The 13338-nt window shown below is 34.3% G+C and overlaps 1 protein-coding gene across 24 annotated transcripts in view; it reads left to right on the forward strand.

Annotated features, from left to right (window-relative positions):
* Window positions 1-13338, forward strand: part of SOX6 (SRY-box transcription factor 6) — a 517338-nt gene that overhangs the window by 403849 nt on the left and 100151 nt on the right. For all 24 annotated transcript variants that reach the window (XM_058159020.1, XM_058158967.1, XM_058158946.1 and 21 more), the window contains one exon: window positions 11298-11377. In XM_058159020.1, the coding sequence (XP_058015003.1) occupies window positions 11298-11377 (80 nt within the window). The remainder of the gene's footprint in view (window positions 1-11297; window positions 11378-13338) is intronic.

Here is a 13338-nt window from a genome sequence, read left to right on the forward strand (position 1 = left end):
ATTAATTCTGATTTTAATGTTAATTTTATTGATTATACATTGTATATTGCCTAAAGACTATCACTGAGGGAGATGTGTTGTTAGAAAACATATATGAATGAATGAATGAATGAATGAATAAATAAATAAATTACATTTAACAAGTTAAAATAAAAATGACGTAGATGAGGGGATATAAGATATGTTCCTATGATTGACTTCCCTTGTGTTGTTTTTATATACACAAAAGGATATCATGGAGATGGGGAACATGCAGTTTTTGCAAGGCCAGATCTCTTTTAACTAGAGACATGAGATAATTGACTGTGCACAACCATATTTCTTTTATTTCTGTATACAACAATCTTATTTTCTTTTGAATTTATTGAGCCATTTCCATGCCAATTTGCATGTTAAGAGTAACCCGCTTCTTATAGGAAAATTACATATATCTGTCCCTTTTCTTCAGCCCTTTCTCATCAGCGTGTACACATTTTACTCTTTTGTGTAAGCCTTCTTTATAATTAGAGATAAAAAGTGAAGGCAGGTATGATTTAATTTGTTTATTGCAACTGGGCAGCATTTTATACGATTTTCATCTAAATAACAGAGGTTCAGCAGTTCAGTTGAAATCATCAATTCAAGCTTGTAACAGGTCAGGGAACTTCACAGTGAGAAATGCTTAGAGATGATTTAGCAAATGGTATGATTTCTTTCTTTATTCCTTTGAGTTTCCCAGGCTCCTGGGGAATTCAATTAGGGATATAATGGTTTGAAGCTACTTTCAGAGTCTCCCTGTAAACAGGCTTTAAATGTTTAAAATCATGTTAGTGGAGAAATTCAGAGTTAGAAGATTTAAGTAAATAAAAGCCAACCTTTTCTGCATATGTATATTCCTTGTAGATCTTAGGCCAGAAATAGCATCTTTATTTTTCTCATTAATCTGCCCATTCTCCAATGCATATTAAAGAAAAAAATCAATTATAGCATTTCCTTTAGACATTAAATTATTTCTTCTTGTTTCATTCTGCTCTGCCTTGTCGATTTTATAAAAACAGACAAATGGAAAAAGGATTCTTATGTATATGAAATGGCAAATGTCTTATTTGGAATATAGTTGGGATTATTATTCTGTTTAGCTGCTTGTCCACTTTGTAGTTTTGGATATAGATTTTATCTTAATTTTCTCCAACCAATCTAGGACATAAAATTTTTCTGATAGAGTGAGAAAAGTTGTTCTTTTATGTACTAAAATACTGCAAACAGAGTAGTTGTTTCAATGGCAAGTATTTCCAGGTTATTGATTTAAGAAATAGACCCATTCTCTGCTATCAGGTGGATTTTTTTAAAACGTTTAATGTGCTACCTCTGATAGCTGTATGGGGTCCAAATGCAAATCTTGAACCTTTTCCCATGGTTGTTACAGTATGTTAACTGCAGTTTTATATGGTCTTGTGCAAAAAAAAAAAGACTGATGATTTCACATTATTTGGAGCAGATATTTCATAATAAAACTGACAACTGCATAGATTTGACACAGATTTGCAGCAAGGAAGGATAGTGCTAAAATCCCGCATAAGCCATAAAAAAATAATAATAACATCCCCACCCCATTGCAAATTTTGCTGCCTCTATCTTCTTTGCATCATTGTTTCCAGTGCAACACCTGTCTTTCAGAGAGATTAGTGTTGTTTTTGGCCACCAAAAGATTGCTCACGTTTAGTCTATTTTAGGGCTGTCATCAGAAACATTCAAGGATTCAAGAGCCTTTGTGGTGCAGTGGTTAAAGTGTAGTATTGCAGGCATATTCTGCCTACAGCCTGGAGCTCAATCCTGATGGGGCTGAAGGTTGACTGAGCTTTCCATCCCTTTGAGGTTGGTAAAATGAGGACCAGTTTGTTGGGGGCAATATGCAAATAATGCTTACATTGTAAACTATCCAGAGAGTGCTGTAAAATGTTATTGGGAGGGGGGGAATATAAGCCTAAAATACTATTGTTATGCTGTTCCCCATACCTGTTACCATAAGAATCATTTTCAATTCTAAGCATTTTGTAGACAAGCATTACCTTTTTTTAAAAAAATGTAATCAATCTGTATATTTACATGTTTATAGCATGTTGTACAATTAAATTATTAAGATTTAAACCAATTCAATTGGTAGTTTTAAAAACTAATATGTACTTCAGTTTCAAGATACGTCTAAAATAGTATTCCTGGTAGTACTGTGTTTCCCTGAAAATAAGACCATATCTTATATTTTTTTGAACCCTGAAATAAGCACTTGGCCTTATTGCCATGATATATATAGGGTATAGTTGTCAGGCCTGGAAGCTAGGCATACATACAAGACCCCTAGCTTGGCCCATCTGCTTTGAGCAGGTCGATGGGACACTAATTGATGAAGCCCCTGCCACACTAGTCATGGAACTGGTCAGACTAGAGATGGGCCATCACCAAGAACTCATTAGATTTGTCATAGCCCCATAAATGACTGAGTCAATCATTCTGAGGCTTTCCTGGCTAGACAAATGGGGCCCAAACCAAAGATGTACTCCATGACTCCCAAGGAAATGGAGGAATTGAGGAAGTACATCGATGCCAACCTAGCTTTATCCAACCCGCCAAGTCCAGGGTAGCTGCTCCAGTACTATTTAAAGAACAAAAATATGGCGGGTGTTGGGGATGTTACTTGACAATAGTGCTTATTCAAATATGAAAGGGTGAGCTGTCCTTTTTCTATCTGATGATAAAACTGGATATTGTTCCACTTTTATAGGATACATATTTTTGTGATAATAACAATGAAATATCCACCTCTACTCTCTTTCTATTATTTTCTAAACTATTGGTATATAATTCAACAAAGATGAACACACACATAATAATTTTAAAATATAGGAAGGGAAATATATTAGGATAGAAACCTAATGTAGAACTACGAAGTACTGTGCCAATTCAAAAATGGTTTGTGAAGACAAGTTTCTGGTGGGCAAAATTGACCATGGATTAACCTGAGAAACAAAATGCAGTTTATAGAACAAATTTAAATCTGTGGAGTTTTCTGTAACAGTTGAAAGATCCCAAGTGAAAACTAATGGAGAAGATTTCTTTAAATACATCTGTAAAACTGCACACTGATATTAGGAAAATATATTTCAGAAATATGTTAAATGGATGTTAAATTTTCCAATGCCAAACTTTGATTTTATAGTATTAATTTTATCCAAATGTGTTGCTATTTCTAATAGCAATATATTTTAGTTCAGTTTCATTATCTGAAATATATAACTATTAGGTGCCCAGGGCAAATTATTGCCTTCAAGCACCTTTAAAACTATCAAGAGTTTTGTTTTAACAATGTAATAAATCGCAAAGCCTTGATTTAAATTTAGACCAATTGATAATGTATCTAGAAAGGGTTACAAATTAGTCAATAAAGTCAACATATTGCAATGTTTTGGCTAACTCAGTTTTATCTGTTATTACCAAGATAATATTTGCATGTTATATTCCATATTTAGATGAGACACACTATTAATACCAGTACTTTGCTTAATAACTAAATGGTCCAATTCAGATCAAATCAAATTTCCAGATATGCTAAGGCAAAGACTCCTAGTATTCCCTTGAGTTGTAGCTGCAACCAATCAGTAAAGTAAAATATTGGGGGGAAAAATGATTTTCTGCTGTATAATCCTTTATTTAAAATTAGAAATATTTTGGATGAAATAAGTCCATCCCTTCACCTTATAAGAGTTAGTCAAAAGATATTTTGGAATCCCAAGCTTGTATATATCAATTTTGCAAGTGAGAACCAATTTTGAAAACTTTACCATATTTCCCAGTATGATACAATATAGTTTTCAATATAGCAATTGCTAATACAAAAATCTGGGCCTTATAAATCAATTTGTGTGTTCATAGTGTATATTGCATTAAAATGTTAAATTATTGTATAACTTAAATTACTGTTGTGTCTTTTGATCCATGTGCATTTGACAGTTTTCCAATTTTTACTGTTAGAGACGTTTTATTTAAATGAGATATATAAAGTAGAGCTGCTACAAAGTCAACATTTAACTGAGCAAGTCAAGCTATTGCTTATTGGATAATTTGACTCTTTTATAGCATAGTAAAAGCTGTAAAGTGAATGGTATGATCTCTTTGGTCAATGCTAATCCATAACAGTTTACTGTTAATTTAGTCAAGTATAGGCATCATGTTAAGAGTATAAAATATGAGAGCAGATCTAATTGTAAGTGACTGGTATGCTAGAGGATCCCTGATTCAAATATCAGTCAGCACAATAATCCTAAATAGACTTAAAAAGAAAGAGGCAGGCTAGATGATCCATGTGACTTTACTACCAACCTAGGTGTGATATATGCCATGCTATGCCATGCCATAATATGATAATTGTAATAGAATATAGCAAATACCTTGCAACACGATAATAACGTATGGTCAGATTGGTCTATTTAATTATTTATAAATAAATTGATTATGTGCTATCAAATCATCAGTGACTCTTAGCAATCACTTAAGTCGATTTTCTTCATGACAATCTGTCCTTCACATGGTTCTTTAGAATAGAATAGAATAGAATAGAGCAGAGCAGAGCAGAGCAGAGCAGAGCAGAGCAGAACAGAACAGAACAGAACAGAACAGAACAGAATTTTTTATTGGCCAAATGTGATTGGACACACAAGGAATTTGTCTTGGTGCATATGCTCTCAATATAGATAAAAGAAAAGGAATTCATAAGGAATCATAAGGTATAACACTTAATGATAGTCATAGGTTCATAGTTCTTTCATTAGTTCTTCTAACAGGATATTCATAACTACTATAGCTGTGTCTATGCACCTTAATGTTGGTTTTCCTCCTCTTCTCTTTCCTTCCCCCTTTCCTAGCATCAGAAAGAGAGCTAGGTGTTCACATAACAAATATGGCAACACATATGCCCAAAATATGATAATTTGAGAGTGATAATTTGTGCCTTGAGTCAGAACTCTGTTTGATGATTCATTTTTGTTTTCTTGGATGTTCATGGAGTTTTCTCCAACACCAAATTTGAAAATATGCTTCCTATCCAGCTTCTTCGAAGTCGGATTTTCAGTTCCAAAAGGTGTCACAGGGAATACCATTGCCTGCACTGGTTTTGATCTTTGTAGATATAAACACATCATGGTATCTGATTTTTTTCCAAGGTCTTCATCATTGCTTTAGCAATTGCTAATCTTTTTGTATATTTCTTGATCGTTTGTTCCTTTACTTTTGATGGTTGATCCTAAAAGGCAGAATCTTGTTACTGCAATTCTTTATTAAAACAATCATATACAAATTATTTTATGGACTATCTACATCTTTCTACCTGTTTTTCACATTTGTAATATGGAGAGATTATTATTGATGTATCTTACACAGTTGTCAAATATTTTTTTAAAAATAAGACTTCTTTTCAATGTGACTTCATCTATAAATGTTAAACATCTTTGTAAGTCTCAATTACATTATATAAATTGTAACTTTATTAAACTATATTGAATGAGCTATAAGCAAATTATTTCATGCTATCATTTCTGATAGCAATGCCCAATGAATCTTTCTTTTTAGCTAGAAGTTTTTATTTTATTTTATTTTTTATTACTTTTTCCCCACAACATATAACATATATATAGATCTAAAATGGACAGCTAACTTCAATTATTGAGTCTGTCATCTGCACCTCTATAACTGCCTGGTTTGGTTCTGCAACCGAACAAGACAGACACAGACTTCAGAGGATAATTAGAACTGCAGAAAAAACAATTGCTACCAACCTGCCTTCCATTGAGGACCTGTATACTGCATGAATCAAAAAAAGGGCTGTGAAAATATTTGCAGATCCCTCACATTCTGGACATAAACTGTTTCAACTCCTACCCTCAAAACAACGCTATAGAGCACTGCACGCCAGAACCACTAGACACAAGAACAGTTTTTTCCCGAACGCCATCACTCTGCTAAACAAATAATTCCCTCAACACTATCAAGCTATTTACTAAATCTGCACTACTATTAATCTTCTCTTTGTTCCTATCACCCATCTCCTTCCACTTATGACTGTAACTTTGTTGCTTATATCCTTACAATTTATATTGAAGTTGATTGTTTCCTGATTTTGTAATTGTAGCCTATGACTATCATTAAGTGTTGTATCATTAAGTGTTAAATTTGTACCCTATGACTATCATTAAGTGTTGTAAGTGTTGTACCTTGATGAAGGTATCTTTTCTTTTATGTACACTGAAAGCGTATACACCAAGAAAATTCCTTCTGTGTCCAATCACACTTGGGCATTAAAAAATTCAATTCTAAAAAATTCTATATAAATATTTCCTATTTCTAAACAGCGTTTCTTAGTGGTCTTCTTTCGCTTTTATACCTTTCCCCCCATATCACATTTCTTATTTTATTTTCTTTCTTATTCCCCCTTTTTTTTAGCTAGAAGTTTTTGATAAATCCTACAAGTAATCCTCGACTTAACATTTATTTGTTTAACAACCATTCACAATTACAACAGCATGAGAAAACGAGAATTACAACCAGCCCTTGCACGATCAACCATCATAATATACCCACGATCTTGTGCTCAAAATCTGGCCACTTGACAACCACCATGTGTTTATGATGAATGCAGCATCCTGAGGTCATGTGTTGGCCATTTGCAACCTTCCTAGCCAGCTTCCAACAAACAAACTTCCTCAATGGAGGAAGCCTGCATTTGCTTATTGATTTCATGATTCATTTAACAATGGTTAAATGAATGAATTGTAATAATGGTTACAATGATTTGCTTAACAGTCATGGCAGAACAAGTAGTAAAATTGGACATCACTTACTTAGTAACCACCTTGCTTAACAAAGGAAAGTCTGGTCCTGATTGTGGATGTAAATTGAGAACTACCTATACTAGGGCTGTCAGATTCGAGGCCCACAGGCTGGATATGTCACGCACTGGCCATGGCCATGCCCAGTTTAGCAAAGGGGAAAAAAATTGTAAACATCATGTCATGTCAGCATGATGATGTGAGCTTGACACCCCTGAACCATACTGAGAAAAGGAGCTTGTCAAAGGAGTTAAGAGTTCTTTATAGTCTAAAATCACAGTCTCAGTCAAATTTGCAAACTTGTGTTGCTTTATGCAGGATTTTGGATTTGAGCAGACTGAATCTTTTATTATGATTACAAACTACTTATACTACTAGGACTTCCTTTGCAGTAATATAGCTTCATTTCATTAGAAAATATCTAACAAATAAGATTCAGCTGAGATTCATTATGTTACGAGATGATCTGTAGATCCGTGTTTCTCAACCGTAGCCATTTTAAGACATGTGGACTTCCTTCCAGAATTCCCTAGGCAGAACTATGGGGGTATTCTGGGTGTTGAAGTCCACACATCTTAAAATGGCTAAGGTTGAGAAACATTGCTGTAGATGATACAGTGCCTTAACTATGGAAGTATGTACCTTTTGAAAAGTGTACTTGAAAGTTTTGAACGGCTTACAGATTTTGAGACTGTGAAAGAAAACAAAGAAACACTGTTTGGAATTCAGATCAAAGGACTGAAAGCATTTGCTGCTTCCATCTTTTTAATAAGTATTGTGTATACTGACAAGTGAAACAGAAGTTGATGCATCATTTTGGATCTTAGAGTTACTAAAGTGTATAAACACAATAAAAAAAGCCAATATATAATCAACAGATAAGCTTAGAAGACTAGTTTGCAAAATAAAGAATGGAGGGTGGGAGGGTTTTTTGTCTCTGTTCAACCATTCTCCACTAATCAAGGCTAGTGTGTATCTATATGTACAATGAACTTGTTCTGACTTGTTTTGTCTGCCTTCATAAAATTAAAGAAGAATAGATCCTCACCCAAGCATTCCAAATATAAAAACAAATTTGAAAAAAAAAATTGTTACAACATGTTGAGTGATGGATTGTTAAAAAAGCTACTAAGAAACACATTGATCAATTATTTTTGTTTGGGAAAAAAATATGCATCTTCTATTTTTTAACTTTCTCCCATCCTTTGTTGCTAGCCCCTTCCTCCAAAGAACAGGTACCTTCTTCAGTTTTACTATTGACTGCAAAACATTCCATTGGTATGAAGTGTCATGCTTTGTTCTCCAAATAATACTATTATATAATGTAGATATATTCTATTATATAAAGTAGAATTATATGAAGCCATAGACTGCTCATTTGAGAATGCTCCGTTTTAATCTTAGAAAGGCTAACTTTCTACGTAAAAGGTCAGGGAAGAGAGGAAGACATACAGAGTAATGAATTAAGCTGCAATCAGCATAAGGCAAAACTATAGCAGGTGAGCCAAAGAACACGATCAGCTATGGCAGGGACCCTAATAACACACACTTTCTCACACACATACTCCAAGCTTCTTCAAACCTTGGAAGCATGACAGCTATGAAAAAGGAGTGCCAACAGGGAGAAGATATATATATGCTCTTGCTCTCTCTCCCTCCCTCTCCCTCTCCCTCTCTCTCCCTCCCTCCCTCTCTCTCTTTCACTTACACACGATAGGAAATGCTTTAATATGTATTAATACAAATAAAAGCAAGTGATATTGAAGTTAGAAAGCGAGAGAGAAAAAGGGAGAGAGAGAGAGAGGGAGGAGAGGATTGTATGGAAAGGGAATGAATTATTCATTATATTTAAAGAAAGATTGCCTTGAAAATGTTTGGTAATGCACTCCCTGTGTAGAGTTAAATGCTTATTGTTTTCCCGTTTAAAGCAATGGAAATTTAATTCAACATTTTCATGATAGCTTCTTTTTTAAAAATGCTTATTGTCAAAGAAACATTATTTAACTTTTGATGAGGATGCTTTATATTCAGAAAATATTGTTTAGTTTTCAAAGAAGATAAGCAGAATGATCTAACCGTAAAAAGACAAGGGCTTTATATCATGAAGAAACAATTTGGTTTAGTTTAGATTTTGTTTTTGTTTTTTAAAAAAACCTACTGCAGACAAAAATCAACCTCATAGAAAAGAGGGAATAAGATTAGATTTTATGAATGTTATAAACTCCGTAGGACACCAGCACAATATAGGTTAGGAAAGCCATTGTAGCAACACGCTCTGTATGCAATCAGAAGCCAATTGTTAGTGGACTGTATACAAGCACATACTGTGCTCAATGATCTGATGAGGTATTATGGATATGATGCAGAGAGACCTTGTGGATTAGAACCTCACCATTTGTTTAAAAAGTGAAAGCAACTTAACATTTACACTGAGCTTGTCTGAAGAGTGGCTGCTCTTTGGATGGCAAGCTGAAGAGAGAATATTTTCTTTACTGTTTTATTGCTTTCGGGAATTTATGGTATAGCTGAGAATTGAGCTGGGGTTGAGAACTTGATGTATGTGCGTAGGGGAATTTGCCATTCCTAAATTGCATTATCTTAAATCTTCTATACCACACCTATGTTATTAATTCTGTGTGTAATGTGAAAAAAAGTTTATGCAAAACAAGTATATTATTATAAAACTTTTAAAAATGGAAGAGGAATAGCTTTTTAAAATATAGCCTGGAGATAGTTTGTAACACTGATTTTAAATGAGAAAGCATTGTTGAAGCATGGTTATTGTGCAATATATCAATCACTTAATATATATTTTATAGATAATCATATATTTATATATAATTATATATTTACTGTTATATATTTTATATTCTTACTCCTCTTTTCATTTTCCACCCCTCTTTCCACTTCCAGCTTTAGTTAAGCAATGCAGGTTGTAGTTATAATGTGAAAGTATATTAAGTAATTTTATTCACACAGGCTACAGACTCCTATACTAGACATTTCTTATTTTAGGAGCAACTCTTATCGCAATACTTTGAAATTAAAGCATTATTGAACACTAAAATACTTGGAGATAAATAAGCCCTATATCTAACAAACAGTACAACCTGAGAATGGATAATCAATATAACAGTATTGCAATTGTTAATCGAAGAAAGCTTTTGGAAAATGAAACAACAGAGGATATTATTATGAACAAATCCGACAGTACAGTTCCGCAATCTACATTAATAGGGTTAAGAGTTTCACTGGCCTACAGCTATATCCTTTCAGTGATGGGAGGGCAGGATAGATGATCCTCTCTTGGCTTGGCCCAAGGTAAAACCCAAAACAATACCCTTTTGTCTAGATGATAGAGGAGCAGAAGTAACAATTTGGCCTGCTGAGAAACTATATTTTGTGTACTGAGAGTGACCTGCTTCTTCCAGTTTCCAAGATAAGAGAGTTTAGCTTGTGGAAGTGGAGAAACTGATAGGAAATCAGAGGTAAGAAGTCAAGAAAATAAACAGGGAGGCCTGTTTGAGAGAATTTTTGCTCAAATCATGTGATTTCTAAAATTGTAACCAAATCCATAATGGATTTCGATTCCACAATCTGGATTCCAGAAAATGAAAAGTGTTCCCTGTGACTTGATTTTCTATGGGATCGCTCCCAGTTGAATATGGAGAAAATGAGACCTTTATCCTATCTACAGTCCAGGATTTACTGTATTGTTGAATGTATCAATTCCAATTTCAGATATTTTGCTTTGAAGCATGAACATATTTTGCCTTTATACAGGAATATATATATATAAAAAATCAGCCATGGAAGGCTGATTTTAGGAACTGTAGATACCTTAAAAAATGATTTGTCTCTCTGTGTGTGTGTGTTTGTGTGTGTGTGAACCCTAGCATAATCAGACAAAATTATGCCATAATGCCTAGAACTGGAAATTGCCTATCTGAGCTCATGCATACCAGGAAAAAGATCCAAATAACATTCCTTAGAAGAATATATTGCTGTGCATAATAATTTATTGAAAATAGGTAACATCCTCTAACTGATCTGTTAGTCCAAATAAGCACAGCCAAAGAAGTTTTAAATGAAATTGATGCTCCCAAGCTGCAAGACTGGGCCTTTGCACATTGCTTTGTGTCAAGGATCATTTGAAAAATTTCTAAACACGCAATTATTTTTCAATGCTGCTACGTGAGCTTTAATAAGTGTGAGCATGCTTAGGTCTCAGCATTGCATTTTATGTTTTGCCAGTTTGCCTACTAGCAATCTGCTGAGCAGAACTTCCAAGGCAGAGGTGCAAGTCTGTGCCCAACAATCCCCTTTTGTTTTTGCAGATGTTTAGGCTTAAAGCGGTGCTGTGGAGCTCAGGCCCTGTTTGTACTTGCATGCTGCTATTCTCTGCTCATTGTCTAAACCTGTGTGCATTGTTCTCCTTGACAGGTGATAACTATCCTGTGCAGTTCATTCCATCAACAATGGCAGCTGCTGCTGCTTCTGGACTCAGCCCTTTACAGCTCCAGGTATGTGCCAGAATAAAAATATGTGGGCTCAAAGCCAGTACTTTAGTGGAAAACTGCTAACCAGCTGTATGCTAAGTAATGGCTTGAATGTTAAGTAATTTTTTAAGCACAGCCCCAGAAGGATTAACACCTTATGTACTAAATATGCTGCAAACAGAGCAGCATGTGTCAAGCTTGACGCTGGGAAATGCAGCCAACTTTGTATTTTTATCAGTTACTTAATAATTTCTGGCACAATCCAATCTATGCTCAAGCGCTTTTAAGGCCATTGATTTGGAGAGAGAATTAAAGCAGTCCTTTAAGTCTTTTATTCAACTGAAAGGTGTTTCAAAGGTATTTAAATTGTGCTGGGTGTGTATGTGGAGAAAGGATGGAAGAAACAAGTAGCTCTTGGTGGAATTTAGGTTCAAAATATTTTATTTCTCTTAAGCTTTTTCCAGATGTAGCCTGCTTAGCTTTTGCTCCTCATAGTGGGTGTCTGAAAAATGTCGATTTCTCCTTCTTTTGGGCTTTGTAACGACTCTTTCCTAAGCTGTAGACTTGCAGCTTCTGTATTTATGGAATCTCAGTCTTTCCATGCGTTAAGTTGGTTGGATGCCAGCAGCCATCAGGAGTCTGAGTTTGGTCCCTTGCTAGGTCATTTATTTATTTTTGTCATAGGGGGAACTAAATGTTGTGTGAAAATGATTTATATTCCAATTTATTATATAGCCTTTTAATATTCCCCAAGAAAAGGCACAATAGTGTCAAATAATGAAGCAGCAGTCAAAAGCTTATAAAGTGGGTGTGTTTAGCAATCATATTAGAGGTTTACCTTTTGGTTATTTAAATGTTTTAGCTAATGCCTCTTGTAATTGTTATCAACCAAAATTATAGTAGTATTAATTTAGTAGTGGCAAACATTGCAGTTTAGTTAGAGGAAAAATAGACTTCCTTAATGCCAGGTTGTTTGGATTACAGAATATTTTAAAATATATTTTAAAAAATCCAGCCTTAATGGTTACAGGATTTTTTAAGGATCTGCTAAAGGAAAGGAGAAATTTGCTCAGTTATCATTTTTAGTGCAGAATTGGATGGGATCTAAGAAAAGAGAAGCAGTATATGAAAGGTATAATTCTCCAGTTTTAGAAATGATTCCAAAATCCACATTGTAAGGACAAATATAATCAAGAAAATACACACACCCACACCCACACAAACACACCCACACAAACAAACACACCAGATTAAATAATTACAAGAATATCAGGAAAAATAGATACAATTAAGTTTAAACATTTTAATGTAAACATCGAAACCTGCTAGAGAAAAGTACATCTGAATTTAAGACTAGAGATAAGATAAATTGAGAAAAATCAGTTTACAGGCTTCTGATTACAAGTCAGTTCTGTTTCTGATAGGGTTGGGTATGGTGGCTATTGAGTGGGCTAGGAAAAAACTAAAGGCTCCATCTGTTTATGTATAACAATTCCCTAATTTGTATTATTGATCTGCCACTTTCAATTGGAAATGGTTGAGCGCAGCAACGAATAATCAAATGGGTATCCTGCTTGTTTGTTTTAGGACTATTTCAAAGGCTATTTTCTTGTTCAGGTCTTCTCCTACCTTCTGGAGACACTTATATCTTTTCTTTCTGAGAAAGTTCCTTAAAAGAAGACTGAGGTTTTATAGCAGCTAAGGGAAAGAGATCATGATATGTTTTCCTGGAATTCCTTCTGTAAAGGGACGGCTGTTGTCTACTGGGTTGTCATATTCTTTTGTGATTAAGAGGGATCTTAAAAATCATATTTTGCTACTAATATAAATTATACTTGATACATTACCTTATTCCTTTTCAGACCATAGGACTTTTGTAAGATTTAAACATTGTCTAAGAAAAGCCATATTTCAGTCTGACAGCTTTTATTTACTGTATTTATAATGTTTATAATGGGTTGTCTCAGTTTGATTAGAGAATCCTT

Source organism: Ahaetulla prasina, chromosome 1 (assembly GCF_028640845.1).
Source record: "Ahaetulla prasina isolate Xishuangbanna chromosome 1, ASM2864084v1, whole genome shotgun sequence".
Classification (NCBI taxonomy): domain Eukaryota; kingdom Metazoa; phylum Chordata; class Lepidosauria; order Squamata; family Colubridae; genus Ahaetulla; species Ahaetulla prasina.